General features: G+C 44.0%; 1 protein-coding gene across 2 annotated transcripts in view; it reads right to left on the bottom strand.

Annotated features, from left to right (window-relative positions):
- Positions 1–22,639, bottom strand: part of PKHD1 (PKHD1 ciliary IPT domain containing fibrocystin/polyductin) — a 240,228-nt gene that overhangs the window by 122,407 nt on the left and 95,182 nt on the right. For both annotated transcript variants that reach the window (XM_083435262.1, XM_083435263.1), the window contains 2 exons: positions 19,395–19,551; positions 9,025–9,237 (listed from right to left, as the gene is read on the bottom strand). In XM_083435262.1, the coding sequence (XP_083291388.1) occupies positions 9,025–9,237; positions 19,395–19,551 (370 nt within the window). The remainder of the gene's footprint in view (positions 1–9,024; positions 9,238–19,394; positions 19,552–22,639) is intronic.

Raw genomic sequence — 22,639 nt, 5'->3', positions numbered from 1 at the left:
TCACATTCCATTCAAAATTAGAAAACAAGGATCTGAACTCTCATGGCATAACAAGCAATGTAGGACCACAAGTATTAATGAGTACATCTATACCCGTATACTGGGAACCTGACACTTGATTAACCTTTATGAATTGTGGAAATAATCCAAAAGCAGAAAAGATAGATCGTCAGCTTTCCCAGCTTTCATAAATTACTGGTTCATTAGCTGAAAGTTCCAACAGCTGTGCCAACCAGGAGTGACTAATAGTTGCTGAAGTCGCCTTCCGTGCCATTTTAGCATCGCCTTGAATTCCCCCGGAGAAACCTCCACTGAGTTCCACCTCTTCAGAACAACAAGCTGGATTTCCTCCAAAAACTGGAGTCTGAGCCAATTCCAAAGAAAATTTGGCACCAGGATGAGGGAAGAACTTAGGGAGAACAAGGCCTGGGGGGCAAATGCTTCCTCTGACAATTTTCAAGATGATCCATCACCCCTTTGCTTGCCCTCTGCAACAGACGAACTGCTTTGGGAAGAAGACCAGAAACAGATTGTTCACAAGGGGCTATCGCAAGCACCACAGCAGTACTTGGGGAGGGGGTCAGAAATAAACCCACCAGAGATGGCATTCTATTTCTCATAAAAGGATGGCAGTCAAAAGCAAGGGGAATTAAAATCACTACGATTATTCTTTACCAAAAGGCCTGCCACTGGAAACATTCCCAAGTACTAAAATATGGATTGGCTCAATGCAACTCCTCAATTATTTAATTCATTTTTTAATTATTAACTAGTGCCGGTTGGAAAACAACTCTTCCACAGACTATTTTTGGAGGCAACACCTACACCAGTTAGAACAGAAACATAACTGTGCACTCTGTAAATTAAGGCATATAAATGCTTTCAATATATTGCAATATCAACAAGGCAGCATACTGTATTACTCCAAATATCTACAAAATAACTGGATGCGACCTGCACTCTTCTGCAACAGTACTTGTGTGGAGCACCCCATTTCAAATCCATTGCCATCATCATTCTCAGCTGCTTTAGAAAGTAGGCTCCATCCCACTCCCCATTCTTCTTCAACTCAAAAGAGAAAATAAGGTTTTTGGAGGAAACTGGTAAATACTCAGTAGACTAGGTACACAAAGTTGCTTTACAGATGCATCCTTTCTTTGCTTTTTCAAGAGAGGTCTCTCCATCAGTAGGGTCAACATGGACCCCAGTCTACAAAAGGTTACCAGCTACCAGGGGTGCCAACTTGCCCCTCCATGCAGCAGGCCAAGCCACATGGCATCCTGCCAGTGCTTGAACACTGGGGAGCATGGAGCTGTGCTCTGTGCTCGGCCTCCTTCTCCTCATGGCATTGGAGGGGGGGGAGACAGAGCGTGGCTGCTTTGCTCTGTGCTCGGCCTCCATTTCCGTGCATATGCCTGGCGGGGGCAGAACACACGGAGGGCGATCTTTGCTCTCGCTTCTTCCAACCCCCTCCGAGCTCCTGGGCAGGGTCTGGGGTCTGCGGAGGGCACCTGGCAGCAGTGGGGAAAGTTGGCCCCCTCAATATTGGGGGCCCCAAACACTGAGGGGACTGAAGCCTCTTGCACCCACTATACCCGGCTCCTCTGCCAGCTACCCCTGTTCTACATGCAAACCATGTGCAATACCATTGAATTGTGGCCCTGTAGCAACAGCCTGCATTCAGTTTTTCTTCAGCAGCTCTGGAAGCCTAAAATCGTCCTCTAAACATTTTGCCAAACAGCTCTTGGATAAGTTAAGTTTGACCTGAGCAAACTGCAGCCATTCAAAATCAACATGGATTTTCTCTTCTATCTTTTCTGTTTGTGCTTTGGCAACATTATGAGCACCAGGGTAGCTGAAATAGGAAGGAGCTTCCACAACTTCTATAAATCAGGCGCTGTTTGTTCCCTGTCGTGAAAGTTTAGAGCCACCTCCGTAAGCCACTTCAGGCCAAATTCTCTGTGTAGGCAGCTTGTTGATGCAAAGCAAACTTCTCTCAAGTTGCTTATATGCTGGTTGACACTCTGCAAGCTTTTCATACGTTCCCTCTGATAAAACAGGAGGTCTTTGCTTATTTATGATGACTAAGTCCTCTAGACATGGAAAATGAATCTATTCCGTATCACTATTTGCTGCTAAGGAATATTCAGTGTCCTGGGTTACTGAGAACTCCTTAAGCAAAACTCCCTGAAGCTTCCTAGTATCAAAGAGAAAGTACTTCAGAAGAACAGCCTACTGCAGGAAAGTAGACTTTCCCATTGCATCATGGTGGAAAATTTGGAACTTTTCTCGTACCATCTCACATCAGACAACTTTTTTTCTTTCTTTTTCCCCCATACATAATATTTTGGAAAAGAGATAACTACGTAGAAACACAAATATTAAATTAATCACCGTGTTTTGTAGCTTATACTTGGGAGCAATTTTCAAGAACGTGTTATTCCTCTTACCCAAGAAGCAGGCCTTCAAGACAATTCTTCTCCATAAGTCTCAAAGTAGATCAGTAGCTAGGGGTCTCCACTTACCTGGGCTCCAGGGGCCCATTTTTTTTCCTCCCCATTCGGCCGTGGGTGGAACGCTCAGCGTCTCCCCTTCCAACCGCACAGGCATTGGTGGCAAAGGTCTGTTGGAACAGGCCAATCTGGAGACACCATTAAAGGGGTCCAGGAAGGGGGGTGTCTGGGAGTCCAGCAGCCATAGCACCCTTCCCAATGGTGGCCCTGGCGGGATCGTAACATCTGATGTATGTCAGGGGATGGCCCTACCTTATTTATTAAACAGTAGGTGCATTGCTTGATACCAGATACATACCCAATACCTTGGCCAAAAACTACTTACACCTGTAATCAATAAAAGTTCTAGCCTATTTCAACCCAATACTAGTATCCTGGATCCCTTGTCCTGGATCCCATTAATGGGATACTCCATTCCCCTAGAAGGACAGGCAGAGGCTTACAACATTCCCTCCAACCATGCCTAACCCACCCTCAGACAAGGCCAATAAGTCTGACAGAAAAATACCTCCTGGCCCCGAATATGGGGACTGAGAGCCTCCATAGTGAGGTCAAGCACCAAACAACTACTTCTGGTAACAAGATGAAACCAAGAGAATGTGGGTAGGAAAAAGAGGGGGGGAACCAGTGGTGCCAGTGAAGGAGTGGGCCACCTTTTATTTTCATGGAGTGGACTGGAGTGAAGTCTTCTTTGGACCCCAGTCCACTCCGCCCACCACCCAAAAGACCACCTCTGGGCTCACCTGCAATTAGTCAATTTTCAGGCAGGCTGAATCCAAATCCCTCAGCCGGTGAGAGAGTGGATTGGTCTCTTGCTAACCGGAGTTCCCAGCAAAGAGAAATTCCCTAGGGCTGAGGCATCAGAGGCCTGGCAGCAATGCCACACCCCGGAGTGGAATGAGCAGAACTCCCCGCTGCCTTTCCTCTTCCAATCTCCCTGGTAAGGTCCACCACACCACCCTGCAATCTGCTACTGGCAACCACAGTCTTGTTTTCAGTCAGTTATTTTACCATTTCCCTAAATCATTTATTAAAAGCACCACATTTAGGATTTAGTCCCGCCCAACACTAGCAAATTAAGTTAGGGTGAACCAACTGCTGCATTACAATATTGCAACCATTATAATGCTAGCAAAGTGCTGCCAGTATTTTCCGTAAGTATTGCCAGTTGACAATAGCATCAGGGGCCAAGCTGGCAAGATGTGATGTGCAATGCAATGAACCTGTAATTCAGATTGCACTGCTATGAAACGGAGGAAGATATCACGAGGGCTAAGTGCGTAAGTACAACACAGACTCATCACCAGCTTCTCACATTTTCCATTATTGCCAGTTAATCTCCTAAGCAGTTAGTGAATGAGACAGAATGAGCGCTTTTAGGAACATCAGTGTAGGGCAAGATGATCATCCAAATGTTAAGATCTGTTGCCTATAACTTCAGGAGCTAAAAGTCGGTCATTATGAAGGGGAATTGGAGTGGTGGGGGTGTGAAGAAAGGAAGATCGATGAGTCCTTGGTTAAAAGATCAACTTAGAATTTGGAATACAATGCTTTATGTAAAAGTACAGGCAGTGGAAGACAGGAGTGCCTGGCGTGCTCTGGTCCATAGGGTCACAAAGAGTTGGACACGACTAAACAACAACAACAACAACATAGCATCTTCCACTGAAACGCTAAAATAAGGTGAGAAACCAAAGCTACTTCCAAACAGGTTGCTCCCAGTGTTACCCAATCACTGGGCTTCTTTTGGCTATAAGAAGAATTGTGTTTAACTCTCCACACTGCTGGGTGTATGCACCCTTTTATGTATACAGTCTGCTATGTCATATCCAGTGCTGAAGATGAGGAACAGAAAGGTTCAATTCATCTGAACAACCATTTGAAGCAAAGCACACATTCACTATAATCTTGCGGTAGACACCATTTCATTCCCCAGAAGGAACGGCTTGCATCTGGCAAACTATGATGCTTTTTAAAAAAAAACGATTGAGGAACCCTTTCCATGTCATTTCAGCAATGTGGTTTATTGTGGCAACTGGAAATATTTTCTTCTTCTGATTTATTATTTAAATAGGGACGCGGGTGGCCGCTGTGGGTGAAACCACAGAGCCTAGGACTTGCCGATCAGAAGGTCAGCGGTTCGAATCCCCCGTGATGGGGTGAGCTCCCGTTGCTTGGTCCCTGCTCCTGCCCACCTAGCAGTTCGAAAGCACGTCAAAGTGCAAGCAGATAAGTAGGTAAACGGCGTTTCTGTGTGCTGCTCTGGTTCGCCAGAAGCAGCTTAGTCATGCTGGCCACATGACCCGGAAGCTGTCCGCAGACAAACGCCGGCTCCCTCGGCCAATAAAGCGAGATGAGTGCCGCAACCCCAGAGTCAGTCACGACTGGACCTAATGGTCAGGGGTCCCTTTGCCTTTACCTATTATTTAAATTGGTATTACGATGTAATAAAATAAAAAGAGCATATTAAAATAAAAATTTAAAAAGCATTTTAGTGCTATTTCCAACTAGATAAAATTAGCAGTTCACATTAAATAAAAGTTTTTAAAAACAGCAAAATGCTAAAGTGGTTATGGTGCCTGTGTGCTGAGCTGTTATTGGTTCAGCCACCTTCAAATATATGCATAGAAGAGTATCACTAATGATATCTATACCAGGAGAGATTGTACTATTCTTCTGGTAAGGAAAATACAGGATGACAATAATTGAACGATGCATCATATAAATGCTCTGTACAAAGTGAGCTATCTAAATATTGCAATTCCATGCTGAATGCCTAGTATGGAAACACCTCAATCAGCTCAGAGAGACCCAAAGCTCTCAGTGTTGCCTAAGAACTGGATCCAGACCTACAGTGCCTTTGTTTAGTTTATTCTGCATCCAAGATTCAGGTTTGCAAAGACTCTGTAAGTATCCATAAGAGAGCAAGAGAGGCAGAAGCAGCACAGAAGGACAGGGTGAAGGGTGAGAGAATTCCTGACTATGTCAGGAATGGTATCAAGGTACTCTGTATACGTCATGTTCACACACAAGTTCAGACACTTCCAGTGTTGAAGTGCCTTGCACCAGACACCGGTCAAACAGTTCATCTGTGCCGTAGTGGAAAAAAATCATAGAATCACAGAATCATAGAGTTGGAAGAGACCACAAGGGCCATCGAGTCCAACCCCCTGCCAAGCAGGAAACACCATCAGAGCACTCCTGACATATGGTTGTCAAGCCTCTGCTTAAAGACCTCCAAAGAAGGAGACTCCACCACACTCCTTGGCAGCAAATTCCACTGTCGACAGCTCTTACTGTCAGGAAGTTCTTCCTAATGTTTAGGTGGAATCTTCTTTCTTGTAGTTTGGATCCATTGCTCCGTGTCCGCTTCTCTGGAGCGGATAGGTTTGTTTTATTTGCAGCATGTCGACTGTAATTCTTTTGCATGCTATCTCTTGAACAAAGCTTGCACCACCTGAAATTCTGCATGTTCTCTCAGGAACTACAGCCAGCCCATCTAGATCGATTATAATGGAAAGGACAAAAATATGGCCAAGGCCACCAAGCTAGATTTCTCTTTGGAAACTTGTCAGGAGAGTTTCTTGGGGAATACATATGAACAGAGCCAGAGACATTGATAAATTTCTCTTCTGAACAATCAATAAAAATAAAAAAATTCCCTCCTATTCAGGCTTCTGCTGTGGACACAAGGGCCATAATTACATTGTCAAAAATTCAAGTTACCCCAGCTGACTGAGACCTCCTTTAAACCTGACATGTGATTGGCAGGCAGTTTATGGGGAGTGTGGTCTGATTGGCAGGGGAGCTGGGTAAAGCCAAAGGCAACAGTGCAATTTCCCCGTCTACTCCGACCACCCGAGCACAGGACTGCCGCTTGAAGAGAATTCTGGGAAAACCCTTAGTCATATTAACATATCAAAGGAAGAAGCTGACAGGCAGTTACTAAACAATCAGGATTCAGCCATTGCTATAGAACGCTTCCTCCAAAATTTTCTATTTGGAAGGAAAATAAGAAATTAAATTACATTCAACCCTGTCTACTCAGACAGCTGATTTCTCTCCCCCTCAAAAGCCTGTTTGTTTAATGATTTAGATCTGCTCTAGCTATACACATTTATTTCAAAACTATAAAAATGTTGACAAGCACTCCAATTTGTTTTATACTACAAGCTAGCTTGATGCCATACTGGAACCAGGAAAATGTGTTTGTATTTGACATAAGCAGCATGAAGGCAGAAAAGTATGTGTTCTTTTTTCCATCTTACTTATAGGGGCTCAACTGCATTACGACTAAATGGTGGATTACACGCTTTGAGTGAAACTTAATTGTACCCATGCACTGGAACTGCGCCTCGGACAGGAGATGGGGTGGCAAGCCCAATATTTCTTGCATCATTGCTGAAGAATTGAAACCAAAAGATGTTTCCAATAGAATGGGCAAGGCCACCCAGATCTTCCCCTTACTGACTCTTTTTGATCACCCAGTCTACTCTCTACAGCCATGGACATGAGAAATAGTCATTGGTATTTCATGTGGATGTTCCTTTCATCTGTCTTTTTATGGCACCTAGGTCAAATGCTCTGGAGACAAGGTCCTGTTGCCTTCCATGCAAATGCTTCTCCTGCTAGCAACACAAGGGGAAGGCATTGGACACTAGTAAAACCCAAGCAGAAAGAAAATGCTGGCACTCCATAGTTCTGTCAGGTCATCACCTTTAAAGCCCTATATGGCCTAGGACCCTCGTACCTACGGGACCGCCTCTCCTGGTATGCCCCACAGAGGAACCTACGGTCTGCAAATAAAAACATCCTGAAGGTCCCAGGCCTCAGAGAGGTTAGGCTGGCCTCAACTAGAGCCAGGGCTTTCTCTGCTGCGGCTCCAATCTGGTGGAACGCTCTGTCACAAGAGACCAGGGCCCTGCGGGACCTGACATCTTTCCGCAGAGCCTGCAAGACATTGTTCCACCAGGCCTTTGGTCAGGGCCCAGCCTGACTCCCTCCTCTGGCAACCTGCACAGAATTTTGCTTAACGGTTGCCATTAATTTGATTTTAATTAATTTTTATAATGAATTCTTTTTAGAATGTTGGATTATTTGATTGTTGGATTATTTGATTGTTGTTAGCCGCCCTGAGCCCGGCTTCGGCTGGGGAGGGCAGGATATAAATAAAATTTATTATTATTATTATCAATCAGGAAAAGAAGCAAGACCAATAAAAAATGTTGCTCTATATCTCCACCCCTCTGAGAGAGGTCCTCCTCTTCAGGGCTCCTTCCAATGCTGTTCAGACCTTGGGATGCAGGTCCCATGCGTTCCCTCTGCCTCCTGTACCATATCATGGTAGAAGGCTCGCGTTTGGAGCTGGCTAGCACCCTTTGGTTTTATTATCTATTTATTTACTTCTGGAAACATCAGGGTTCCCTTGAGAAGGCCAACACTGCCCTCGTGCTTCTCAGTGACCTCATTCTGTCAGCACTCACCACTTGAATTCATTATCAGCAAGAGTGATGTTTGAGACATCGCCAGCCACAGGAACAGTGTGGCATATTAAGCAGTTGCCTAGGCAATGTAAATTGAACAGCCTGACCTTGGTGGAAGCGGAGACATCCCTCCAAGAATTTTGCTTGCGTCATTTGGGCCTTTCTTTTTTGTGATGCTCTTCAGAGTAAGCAGCGGCCATATTGCACCTTCAAGCATTAATGTGTGTTGGTTGTATTTAATTAATGTATTTTGATATGCTGTAACCCGCCCTATGACCGTATCATGAAGGGCAGGATAGAAATTCTTAAATTAATGAATATAATATTTGGTATAGCTTATTATACAAAAGAGAAGGATAATGAGAGACAAACAAATGAGAGAGTGTTACTATGGTGCCTAGATGGAGCACAGTAATTCAGAACTCACTCTAGACACAAGCAGTGTACTTGTACGAACCTATCAGGGTTTTGCTAAAAAGAAGCTGTCTACCCAAACTGACTTTGCCATGTACGTATGCAAGGAAGGACTTAACTAATTGGGGAATAAAACATCATTTTCAGAACCTAAATCACCTGTCTTGGCTCTATCCTAAGTAGAAAGTACATAGGAAGCTTCCTTATACTAAGTCAGACCGCTGGAACTTGCCTGCATTACACAGGCTAGCAGCTGCTCTCCAGGATTTCAGGCAAGGAGTCTTCTGGAGCTGCTAGGAATGGAATCTGGGACCTTCTGCATGCAAAGCCATGTTCTACCACTGAACTCTGGCCCTTCCACTACAGGAAGCTGCCTTATCCTGAGAATAAGACCACCCCTACCTGGAGATGCTCTACTACAGCATTAGAGACAGTGCAAATAATTCCTACACCTTTTTATAACTGAGAGTGGATGTTCAGGGCTGCTGCAATATTCCACAGTTCTCTTTAAGAGTGATTTGAGTGCTAGCTATTTTAATCAACTGGAAAATATGGGTTTTGTTAACACTGAGCATTTTTTACACATCTATCACACAATTGTGGCTAAAGCTCACCGTGCATAGAAAGGGTTCCGTTCCTCACAGCCAGAAATTTGGCCCCGTATGGAAAGGATGCTGGAGAGTGCAAACTGCCCCGGAGGTGGAGTTGGGCTTTGCCACAGAAAGGCTGACCAGGAGAGCCAACCCAAAGTTCTCCTCCATCTGACACCAGAATGTAATGAGCATGGAGCTCTATTGGCCCAGGGCCAACAAACACAAGCTTGCCTCCTGAAAGAGAAACAGCATTAACAATAATTAATAGTAGGAAGGTGTAGTCTCAGATTATATAATCTCCCCACTATCCCCCTGCCCCAACAAAGAAGGCAAACATTAGAGTGGTACCTCAGTTTTTGAACGTCTCCGTTAATGAACATTTCAATTTTTGTACACCGTAAACCCAAAAGTAAATGCTTCAGTTTTCGAGCACGCCTCGGAAGTCGAACATGCCATGCGGCTTCCTCTGAGTGCAAGATCCTGATGCCTAAAGGTAAAGGGGCCCCTGACTATTAGGTCCAGTTGTGGCCGGCTCTGGGGTTGCAGTGCTCATCTCGCTTTATTGGCCGAGGGAGCCGGTGTACAGCTTCCGGGTCATGTGGCCAGCATGACTAAGCCGCTTCTGGCGAACCAGAGCTGTGCACGGAAACGCTGTTTACCTTCCCGCCAGAGCAGTACCTATTGATCTACTTGCAGTTTGACGTGCTTTTGAGCTGCTAGGTTGGCAGGAGCAGGGCCCGAGCAACGGGAGCTCACCCCTTCGCAGGGATTCGAACCGCTGACCTTCTGATCGGCAAGCCCTAGGCAAGCCCACAGCGCCACCCGCATCCATCCTGAGGCCTAGCTGTCAGCTATTTTCAGTTTTCAAACGTTTCAGAACTCGAACTGTCTTCCGGAACAGATTACGTTCAAAAACCAAAGTACCACTGTATCTCCAAAATGAAAAAGCATGAAGCAGCTCTCACCAGGTCATTATGGCAGGGTTTTCAAAGACATGTTGGTAAAAAAAGAAGCTATCTGCACCAACTTTGTCCACCATCCCCCTCACCTACAGCATTGTGATAATCTGGTCTTTAAAAGTGAATTTTTACTTGTATTGGTTACGTCTTGCAGTTTATATTTAATAAAAACAACTACATTTTATTCCTTGTCCCACTCTCTACTATGCTTGCTTGCTTGCTTGCTTGCTTGCTTTATTTATTTATTTATTTATTTATTTATAACAAAATCCTGAACATAATAAACATAAAATTAAATACAAAGGCAAACTCTAACATACTTCGCTTTCAAACTTTTTCTTACCTGAAATTAGGACACCCATCGCTCCTGGGCCACTCATGTGTCCCACATCATCCTCTCACCCCGAAAAAAGTGGGGTGAGTGCATGGCAGAGGGTCATGTTGGAGTGCTGGACCTTCAGCACTCTGGCATGACCCTGATCACGAGCGCCAGAATCTTTTGGTCCAGCGCTCAGGCACAAAGACTCACCCTAGAATACCGGACCAAAACATGGGACATCCGGGAATCAAACATAAACTGGGATTGGCTTCTGTGATTCCAGGATGTCCCGCTTAAAACAGGGCAGTTGAAGGGTATGCAATATACATTGCTGAGTATACAAAACAGAAATGGAGATGTCATTGGACTCCCATTCCCATCAGTCCCTGGAAGCATGAACAATGGTAAGAGTCACGGAACTGCAGTTCCCTACATCTGAAGGGCCAAAGTTCCCCATCCCTGATATAAAAGATCTTTTCCACGAAGAGAAAATCTTCCACAAAGAGAAAGTTAACACCTTTCATGAGAGCAAGTCTTTCCTGTAGCTTTGCAAAAATGGAACCAAAGATTTTTAGAGCCCTGATTTACGTATGACATAAGGAGAAAACCATATTTCTAAACAATTGTGTTGTTTTGATACTTCAGGGTAAGTCCTATTGAACTCAGTTGGGTTACTTCTGAGTAGACATGTGTAGGATTGTGCTATTAAGGAAAAGGTAAAGGTACCCCTGCCCATACGGGCCAGTCTTGCCAGACTCTGGGGTTGTGCACCCATCTCACTCAAGAGGCCAGGGGCCAGCGCTGTCCGGAGACACTTCCGGGTCACGTGGCCAGCGTGACAAAGCTGCTCTGGCGAGCCAGCACCAGTGCCGCACACAGAAACGCCGTTTACCTTCCCGCTAGAAAGCGGTCCCTATTTATCTACTTGCACCCGGGGGTGCTTTCGAACTGCTAGGTTGGCAGGCGCTGGGACCGAGCAACGGGAGCTCACCCCGCCGCGGGGATTCGAACCACCGAGCTTTCGATCGGCAAGCCCTAGGCGCTGAGGCTTTTACCCACAGCGCCAGATTGTGCTATTACTTTGTCAGTTAATACAGTTTGCCAGATCCAGTAGTCTGAATGAGTTTTGTGATGTGCATAAATCTTCATACTGAATATGTGAGTACCTATTGTCAAAGAACAAAAGCAATATCATATGACCTCACTTTTAACTCACATGCTTCATCATTTGAGGCCGGTCAACTCCATATCAGATACTACAGGTTATACAGAGCCAAGTCATCATTTTACTGCACTGAAAAATAGCCACACTGCTATTTCAGGTTAGACTTAAGTGTGTTTGTGTGTCCAATATGAACATGAAGAATTGCAAGCAGATATGGACATGGGCGGCACAGGTCAAATGCTTCATTTGCATTCTGAGGAGAATATTGTAGCCTATATAAAATTAGAACAGGAAGCAAACCAATTAGACTACTGGAATATATGAGTGACCTTTTGGCCCAACTAAAAATGATATCCAGTGATATGCTGCTAGTAATCATTAAAGAGGCAACCAGCAATCCTTTTCCTTCAGTGAAGGTAAAAGTAAAGGGACCCCTGACCATTAGGTCCAGTCATGCCCGACTCTGGGGTTGCGGCACTTGACTTGCTTTATTGGCCAAGGGAGCCAGCGTACAGCTTCCGGGTCATGTGGCCAGCATGACTAAGACACTTCTGACGAACCAGAGCAGCACACGGAAACACCGTTTACCTTCCCGCCGGAGTGGTACCTATTTATCTACTTGCACTTGATGTGCTTTCGAATTGCTAAGTTGGCAGGAGCAGGAACTGAATAATGGGAGCTCACCCCGCCGTGGGGATTTGAACCGCCAACCTTCTGATCGGCAAGCCCAATCTCTGTGGCTTAACCCACAGCGCCACCCACATCCCTTTTCCTTCAGTAGGTTGCAGTAAAACTCTTGTGTTCCTGGAGTAACTTTGCTTGAACTGTGTGAGCCAGTGTGAATCCTGGGCAGGTGGGAGGAAAGCTAAGGGAGAAAACATGTGAAAAACCCTATGCTGACCTGTTCATACCACTATGACTAAAACACAGTTTTTTAAGAAAAGAAAATTGAAAGTGTTTGAAGCTATATGGGGGAAAATAAAGAGCTCATACAACCATTGTCAATGTATGTGATAAATGCAAGCCTAAATCTACTTTTCAGGTGATGCTCAAAGTTCTATTCCACTTTAAAAGAAGGGAGCGCTGCCGTCAATTTTGTCTTTTTGAAAATCCAGCCACTTATTAAGAGCCAGAGTGCCAAATGAATAAACATAAGGAAAAAGGAAAAGAAATGACAGGGAAGGATTAAATTCAAACCCCTTGCCTGATTTAATTATAACACTTTCAAAGTTTACAAGCATTTAGGTCCAACTGTGTCTTAACGGCTAGTTCTCTGAACCCATCGCTTCCTGCACTCTGTTAGTACAAAAAAGATATGCAGCTACTGCCTTAAAGGGTTGGTTTTTTCCTTGTTTTTAAGCTGCTGCTCATTCTTGCTTTCATAGCACTTGACCCCTCTTCTAAGAGCAGAAAAGAATGAATATTACTCAAGCAAGTGTTTGGCTCCAGCTTCTCTACTGTTTGTTCTGGCTCTCCAAGAAAGCAAGGAATATCTTATATATGACCTTAGGGTAATTCTGTAAAAATATCAATGAACTAGAGCAATGATGGCCTTCCTACCAAGCAAAATAAATACAATTATACCAAAAATAATCACTTCTATATAGTTACAAGAGAGACATTTCCCAACGCACTCTTCCCCTCATATGAGGAAGGTAAAGAGAAACATCTTGAGGCTGATTGATGCTTTGAGAAACCATCAAAATTACCAGTCATCTCAAATAAACTTTAGTCTCTACTCCCAGGCATTCCCCCCTTTAAAAAAGAAAGAACTTGGTTGCTCCCAGGAGTCGTCTATGCTGCAAAAGTCTGTGAAATGGAAATGGAAATCGGCCAGGGAACATGCTAGCCTTGTAGGTATCGCACAAGGGGCCACTCAGCCATTCCTCCTTTCCTGGGGTTTTTTTGTTTTTATTTCTGCTGCTACATATCGCTTGCGACTTTCTCCTGAACTGGCATCACTGTTAGACTGCATATTTCCATTGGACACGAGAGACTACACAAAGCCTCAGCTAGAGGTAGCAACCGTGTCCTTTTGCTGTACTCAAAATATAACAAAGTTAATGTTACCTAGGGGAGAGTCCCACAGAGGTAAAGGTAAAGAAAAACCAGAAAAGTCTATCTAACAATTAGCAAGACTTAAACCTTTGGAGATTTGCTCTTGTGCATAACGAAAAGAGAGGATGATTTCAGAAAGATTGGTGAGATTCCTGGGTGGGTGCTTGATTTTCAAGGAAAGTAAAAAAATAATGCAGATGAGAAATTCAGGACAAGAGGATGATGACGACATCAGTACCATACTTTTGTCATTAGCTATACTGATCAGTCTAACTTTGAGGATTTCTTACATGCACTATATAGCAATTTTTGCATTACATTTATCCAGCTTGCGTTAAACATATTTTTTCACCAACTGCAGATCCACAGCACACTAGGGATACCAATTCCAGTCCCAGTTAAGCAAGGCATTTAAACAGGTGCTGGATTTTTAATATGCAAGTGCTCCCATTAGAATTCATAGAACTCAATGTGTGCTTAAAGTCAAGCAGTGTATGAAAGCACTTTTCTGGATCAAAGCCTTCCTCCCACTCCGAGTTATACACAGGCAGATGCTTGAACACTCTCAGTCAGAAATCAACTCCCCAAACTGATGTCCATGTTTCTTGGCCATCTGCATGTGTGCCCATCTGTTCAGATGGCATGGGCTCCCTTGCAAGCTGCTTGGACTCCTTCCTGACAGTACCAGTGCCAAGCAAGGGTGATTTAATCAGCAGCTCGAATAAGGCATCTCTTCTGGAGGAAAACTGCGCCACATGAACAGAAATGAAACAGCATCGCGTTCGGTGTGGCTAGTCAAATGTGGCTCTGTGTGCCAAAGAAAACAAATGCCAGAGAGGAAGAAAGGTTATGATCATAACATGCAGGCATTTGTGCTTGCTCTGGAACAGCACGAATGGCAGTGGGTGTTCTGTATATTGGGGGGTGGGCTCCCTATATGTTACATATATAATTTATTTGTATGGCCTTCAGAGAGATAAGAAACAGCAGTCCTGCAAAGGGTCATTGCAAGCAATCACTTCCTTGCCTCCCCAATTGTTTAAGCAGTTACTCAGGCAGCATCACTATTTGAATTCAAGAGACCCTCCAGTATTGGGAAACAGGTAAAAAGGTAAAGTAAGGTAGAAGATCCCTGGACAGTTAAGTCCAGTTGTATTCATCTCTGCTTTCAGGCTAGGGGAGCCGGTGTTTGTCTGCACACAGCTTTCCGGGTCACGTGGCTAGCATGACTAAACCACTTCTGGTGCAACGGAACACCGTGACAGAAGCCATAGTACACGGAAATGCCGTTTACCTTCCCGCTGGAGCGGTACCTATTTATCTACTTGCGCTGGTATGCTTTCGAACTGCTAGGTTGGCAGGAGCTGGGACAGAGCAACGGGAACTCACCCTGTTGCACCAGATTCAAACCGCTGACCTTCCAATTGGCAAGCCCAAGAGACTCGGTGGTTTAGACCACAGCGCATTATGGTGACATCTGATCTGTAGAGATCCAGGACTATTTCTAATTTCAACTGACACGTTAAAGCTAAAACAACCTGGCTGCTTATTATACACAGAACCTGCTCTGCAACTTTCTCTGCAGCAGCTGCTATGGGAAGAAGTGATTAATCAGTGTCCATATTTGAAAAGCCAATACAATAAACCGATTGGCTAATGAAGGCACTACATTTCAAGTTCTGGAGGAATGAAATGCAGGGATGTTAAGAAATGAGGTGAATTAAGGCAACCATCAATCCACACTTCCCATGTGTGGAGTGGCTTGCCTGGCAAAGGTGGTATCTAAGAATCTGCATAGAACATCTAGCACAACAAAGCTGTAATTGTTTTGGAGGGTTCCTATAAAATTTAAGGGCTTTAATATTCAGAGAACAAACAGAGTTGCCTCACACATGCATGTTCATTATCTGATGACTGCGGCATTGTGACAATTTGCACGTGCAGACAGGCCTGACATGTTGTCTCAACCACACAGTTTACCCATTCCACTGCCAGTCACTGGGTTATGTAACAAAGCAATGAGAAATCAAGCAATCACACCAAGGCTCTTATTAAACTCTACCTGTGCCACTCCTTACATTGTACAAGTAGATGAAATGTACTGATCCACCATTTTGCTAAAGCTTTGCAGAAGTGGATTGCAATTCCTTTTGTTAATAGAGCTAGGATTAACTTTCACTGAGGCACCAGAGAAGCCTGGGATGAATCTTAGCAGCTGCCAAAGATGCATATAATCAACTTTGTTGGCTAATAAGAGCTGTAGGAATCTCATGCGCAAGCTGTTGCCTCATCCTTGGCAGGTCTAGAAATAGATGTGTGCATCCTGTACTGAGTCACAAATCAGAATTTACAAAGATCAAAGGTACTGAAAATCAATCAACTGATATTTGTTGGGATTTTCTTCCTATTCCAACTGAATTCCATCTGAATAGCAAGCAGGTATTTCCCCTTTGTACATAGCTTTCCCAAGACTACGACAATCCTAGATACAACACATAAACAGAAGGTAAAGAAGTTTCCTTCTTTAATAATAAAAACCACACACACACAAACATATATACTGAAGTAGACTGCCCATTAGTTGGTGGAATTTCTTTGGTGTGGGGTTTTTTAAAAAATACAACATGGTCATTGCTAGAATCATTCTGACGGTATTTAAATTATAGCATTTTTTTATGATAAAAAGCAAATACTAACTAAAAACTGAATCCATAATTATATCTGAAAAGGTTTGAGCAAAACTAAAAAATGGATTAGATAAACAGGAACTACATTCAGGCAATGCAGTATAAAAATAATGAAGATGTCTAGTCAGTGAAAGCATTTATTTCTTAAGGCTACTGGCTTCACATGGACCACACGTCAGTTCATACCCATGCACCTTTATATTGAGCAGATTTTTTAAAAATAATAATAATGGGATTATGGTGGGATCAGGACAAACCTGCCTCTGACTTAGATACAGAACTTGAAACTTCACTTTAAAAGGATTGCCAGCAAATACTGGAAGAAAACAAAACAGCAGCCTGCCTTCCGCAGCACTTTGATCTCCAGATGCCAGCAGATAAAACTTTTTTGTAGAATTAAGCCTCATTAGCTGCTAACATCTTCAGATGAAGATGATGAGAATTGCTCCGTGGAAAAACTGGAAATCAATAGGTATAAAACTGAAGAATTAAAATGCTACCTTCAAAGCCCTGTCCCCTATCTAAACCTTCTTTTTTTTCTGTGTCTTTCCCCACACTCTGTTGATAGAACTATCTTTCAACAGAACTGAAGGAAGTTAGCTGAATTTCTTCACAACACTCTGCCTTAACAGGGCTCCTCCTTCGGGTGAAAAACACCAACTTCTGTTTTTCTAACAAAAGTTACAACACCATAAATGAGACGCAGTGAGAACCTCTGAAACAGTGTGTGACGTGTGCGCATGTATGCGGCCACATGCACAAGTTTGCATGTGTATATATTATGCGGTGCCGTGGTGTAAACCACTGAGCCTAGGGCTTGTGGGTCGGAAGGCCGGTGGTTCGAATCCCCGCGATTGGGTGAGCTCCTGTTGCTCAGTCCCAGCTCCTGCCAACCTAGCAGTTCGAAAGCACGTCAAAGTGCAAGTAAATAAATAGGTACCGCTCCGGCCAGCTTCTACAGGACATTAAATTGATGGAATGCCTACCCCACCCTTCCTCCAATGTGTGCATGGTTCTCCCCTCCCCCATTTTATCTTATCACCCCTGCAAGGCAGGTTAGGCTGGAGAGAACAGCTAGCCTAAGGTCACCCAGTAAGTTTCGTGACTGAGTGACTATTTGAATTGGGCTCTCCCTGCTCTTGCTCCAACCTTATAATTATGCCGGCATGCAGCAATGCAGAGCAACGCAGAGTTTCCTCACCTTCCAGATACGTTTTAGAACACACACACACCATCGTTGCCTTTTTACACAGCACACGTTGCTGGACGTGTGTGAACTGGAGCTGTTCTCTGAGAAGCACAACCAGGTCCAATGAGAAATGCAACAGTTCATATAAAACCAGCTCCTTCTGCTCAGACTAAGGGAACATCATTACAGCCAGGAGCACAGACAGTAAGAGCTTGTGTATGCGCTTGGGTGCAACACCTTTGCTCCTGTGTGGCCTCTCCCACCTCAAGGCACAGCCACACTGCAAGCACACAGTGCAGTGGGCTTATTGGTTTGTTTCTGTTTCACTGTGTATTTTGCGTTCTCGTTTTGTATTTTTATGCTGTGATTGTTGGACAAAGGGCAATATACAAACTTAATAGAGGAGGAGGAGGAGGGGAACCCCAGCAAGTGCTAAAGGCCCCCCAAAGAGCCTGTGCTCACACTGACTGGTTGGACTCCCGGTTATTCTTTAAACATTTCTCTTATGATGTCACCAACTCACTTTCTCTCTCCCACCTTCTCCTTTTCACACTGGATTTGCTTCTCCCTTGCCCACTGCTAGCCCCTGTTCTCTACTGCCACTATGCCAAAGTCCATTGCAATTGAAAAAACCACACGTTCTTCCCCATGCTTCCATTCCCGTTTGCTTACCTGCTCCTGTTTTAGATTGGGATGCAGGTGGCTCTGTGGTCTAAACCACAGATCCTAGGGCTTGCTGATCAGAAGGTCAGTGGTTTGAATCCCTGTGATGGGGTGAGCTCCTGTTGCTCAGTCCCAGCTCCTGCCAACCTAGCAGTTCGAAAGCACATCAAAGTGCAAGTAGATAAATAGGTACCACTACAGCGGGAAGGTAAATGGCGTTTCCGTGCACTGCTCTGGTTCGCCAGAAGCAGCTTAGTCATACTGGCCACATGACCCAGAAAAACTGTCTGTGGACCAAGGTCCGCTCCCTCAGCCAGTAAAGCAAGATGAGCGCTGCAACCCCAGAGTCGTCCGTGACTGGACTTAACTGTCAGGTTTCCTTTACCTTTACCTTTTTACTGTATTTGTATGCATCCTATGCAAAAATGCCTTTGAAAATAGAGGTAATGCAATGGACCTGTGGAAAATTATTCCACTCTGTGGCACTCTGGTCTAAACCACTGAGCCTAGGGCTTACTGATCGGAAGGTCGGCGGTTCGAATCCCCGCGACGGGGTGAGCTCCTGTTGCTCAGTCCCTGCTCCTGTCAACTTAGCTGTTCGAAAGCACGTCAAAGTACAAGTAGATAAATAGGTACCGCTGAGGCGGGAAGGTAAACAGAGTTTCCGTGTGCTCCTCTGGTTTCACCAGAAGCGGCTTAGTCCTGCTGGCCACATGACCCAGAAGCTGTACGCTGGCTCCCTCGGCCAGTAAAGCAAGATGAGCGCCGCAACCCCAGAGTTGTCCACAACTGGACCTAACGGTCAGGGGCACCTTTACCTTTACCTATTTTAGATTAGAACATCATGCATGTAGATGGTGGTAAGCCACCGTAATAGTAGCATTAAACGATTCTATAAACACATTGCCTTGGATCTTAGAATAAGTGTAACTTAAGGAAATTCCTGGAAGAAGGCTTAGTTTCCCTTTCATTCCTTTCCTTTGCCCAGGGCCACGTTGGTCAGAAAGGCCCCCTAGCCCCATGAATTTCCTTAAGTTTATTTATTTTAGCTTTCAAGCTACTGGCATTCTGACATGCAGGCCTCAGCGGTGGAAGCTTGAATTCTCCACATTCATCTGCAGCAGTAGCAGCTTATTAGTGAGACCATTGCTGTTGTTACTCTTTCATGTGCAGGTGTACAAAGCAGAAAAGTATCTTGCCCCTCAAGCAGCGCTGAACAATTCCACATACATAAAATAAGAGGTTTAAGTGTTAATAAAGCAACAGAATAAAGCAAATGAATAGATGCAATTTCCTTCCCGTGTGTGGGGTGGGGGGGGGCGGGATAGGAGATGACAAAATTTGCTCAGACCTTTGACATGAAGCAAGTTAAGGATGCTTGTGCTTGTATCCAAGAACAAAGTCTGGCCTCTTTCTACTGTGACATTATCGCCATCTTGTGGTTGGTGCCCAGTAAGCCAGCTGGTGTTCTTTGACCAGAATCCACAAAATTTAAGAGGGAGGGTGCTCTAAAAATGAAACAGAAAGCAAAAAAGGTTAGCAATACAAACTTTTTTGGGGGGAGGGGGACATGTTCACCTAGGCAGATCATGGAATCTTTCTTTGGCTTGTCCTGTCCTCCAGGTGATGCAGTCATAAAGGGAAGAAATACAAGCGTAAGATTCTTAATCTCAAGGTTGTGGGTTCGTGCCCCACGTTGGGCGAAAGCAGTGCTTTTTTCTGGGGGTACTTAAGGGTACACAGTGCTGGCACCTTTTTTCTAAAAGGAAAGCACTGGGCAAAAGATTCCCATGAATCCCGTCCAACTCTACGGTTCTATGATTCTATGGTCTTCTTTTGCAGAAGACAGAAGTATGAACTGCAGGTATAGCAAAACAAATAAGGATCAGCCAAACTGACATCTCGTCAGAGCACCCAGGAAAAGCCAACTATCATCCCTGAGAAAACCAGGAAACAGAAAGAAGGAGGTGGAGACTGAGATGCCACCCCATTCCTCAGTTCATAAATCAGCTCCTTCAGCTCCTCTCCTCCCTCATATTCAGAGGAACTAGATATTATCCATAGGTGGGGGGGGGTGTTAATTTTTTGTTGTGGTTTTGTTTTCAAAATCAGGATCTTAAAAGACAAACACAAATGGCCTAATTTATTTTATGGTTTGATTTTAGAGAATTTGGTTGATTTTATGGCTGTTGTGAACTGATTTGGGGACACTAGTCGAAAAGCAGAATACAAATCTGGTAAAAAAAGCCCTGAAATATACTTTTTTTACAAGTACAAGGCTCATGTCCCTACCGGGCCAAGGGGCAACTTGCACAACACCAATTTGAGTTCAGCTATTATGGTTGCCTGTAAATGTCTAAGCCCAGTTCAAAGTGTCGATGCTTAAGTTCAAAGATCTAAATGTCTTCTACTATAATACTTCCCATTCTTTCAAATCTGCTGATAGGACTCTGCTCCAGATTTCAACCTTCACCTACATTAAGTGGAAAGATCAGTCCATGTATTTATCATCCATCCCTAAGCTAATGTTGTGAACCCATTGCATCCCATTTGCACACTAATCTGTAGGGTTGTTTTTTGTTGTTGTTGTTCTGCATATTTTATCACAAAATATGCTGTTTAATTATGCATTTTATCCCAATGTATGAATTTCTAAGTGCATTTCACCCACACTTAAATATGGTTTTTGAAACAGGAACTATATCATTGAATTCAAAGAAATGAGAAATCAGGAGGACTAATATATTCCAAAACACACATTAGTCTAGGAGGTGCAAAGCTCTATCCATTCACATCAGAATTTACTGAAACAGAAATGCATAAATGCTCCTAACAAGAGTAAGGAGCAGTGACGTCTTTGCCCTGGTGGATGCAATATTGGACACATTCCCAACTCCTTTATCACTGCAGGAGTCTGCTCTCCCCTACATTTCACTCTCTTCAAATTCCAGTTTAACAGGGAGAATTTCTAAAATTAATTTCAGCATGCAGTTTGCTGCAGCTTTCATTTGACATGAAGCAAATGTTACTGATGTGTACAGACATTTTGACAAAACATTTGATAAAACAAGGTGTACAGACATTTTGATAAAACATTTGAGTTATTTGACTGTATGGATAAAATTATATAAAGATTGCTTTGGTGCTCTTGTGACACTCAAGTGAAGTGATAAACACACAACACAAATATGTATATACAATACCATTCTTCTGAGATGTCGCAAGTGCCGCAGGAGACAAAATCGGGATTCAAGATGACCTTAGCAGATTGGCGAACTGGGCCCAAGCTAACAAAATGAATTTCAATAGGCCAAATGCCTGGTTCTACATGCAGGCAGGAAGAACCAGATGCACAAATATAAGATGGCGGGGGCACGTGGCTTGCCAGTAACGCATGTGAAAGTGATCTAGGGGTCTTAGAAGACCACAAGCTTAACATCACTGTGATGCACCTGCAAAAAAGCTAATGCTACTCTAGACTGCATCTACAGAAGTATTATTATAATTTTTATTTACATCTGTATACTTCCCATTACCTAAAGATAACAGGGTGGTTCACAACATAAAAATACAGAATTTAGTATAGTAGACTGTCAAAAGTCATAGGCCTGATCTATTCTGCCTCAGTCAAACCACACCTGGAGTCCTGTGTCCAGTTCTGGGCACCTCTGTTTAAGAAGGATATTGACAAGCTTGAAGGTGTGCAAAGGAGAGCAACCAAGATAATCAAGGGTCTTGAAACCAAGCCTTGTGAGGAACGGTTGGGGGAGCTGGGTAGGTTCAGCCTGGGTAAGAGGAGGCTGAGAGTAGATATGATAGCCATCTTCAAATATCTCAAGGGCTGTCACTTTCTGTTCAGCGGAGAGAAAAATGGGCTAAGTAGGGAGAAGCTAAATTAGGAGAAGCCACAACTGAGAAGCATAACGTCTGCAAATCATCTTCAAAATTCCATTGTGGGTGATTTGGAAAAGTTTGAGAACATCACCTAACAATTGCTAGTTACTCAGTAACACGTAATCCTATTTCTTTCTAGTGTTCAGTAAAATACTGAATGAAGGGGTGCTTTTGTTTATCCCAAATATTACTGAGAATTGGATTCAACTTATGATTCCTGTTGGTTATTTCTGCACCCCCCCATTCCTGCCCCCACACACCAGAATTGGATTGGGATGGTGGGGTGAACCCCTATAGCAGCACATGGGGAAATTGCCAGTAAATGCAGCAAAACATCCGCACTCATCAGCTCAGTCCCCTCCCAGCCCCCTCCCACCAACCTGCATGTTTATAAAACCCACCAAGTGATAGCAAACTTCCAAGCTAACGTAAATGAAATGAAAGTAGTTGCTTGGTGGGGCTCTGTCCAAGCAGCAATTGTTGCCACATACAACAGGACTGAAAGTCGTCACTACCACCCAGATTGTGTCTAAATCAAGAAGCCCTATTCCCTGTTTCCCCAGAGAATTGATATAATTAAGATGGGAGGAGTCACGATACAACTGGTTGATTAAAAACCCTATAGGGTCAGGCAAAGCTACGTTAAGTCCACTGTCTCTGTGGGATGCTTTTGGGAATGGACATGGAGTGGAGATTTTTGCG

The sequence above is a fragment of the Podarcis tiliguerta genome (genome assembly GCF_965153285.1).
Source record: "Podarcis tiliguerta genome assembly, chromosome: 3".
NCBI lineage: Eukaryota > Metazoa > Chordata > Lepidosauria > Squamata > Lacertidae > Podarcis > Podarcis tiliguerta.
Note: the sequence above shows the minus strand (reverse complement) of the source record. Positions and strands in the feature narration are given on the sequence as shown.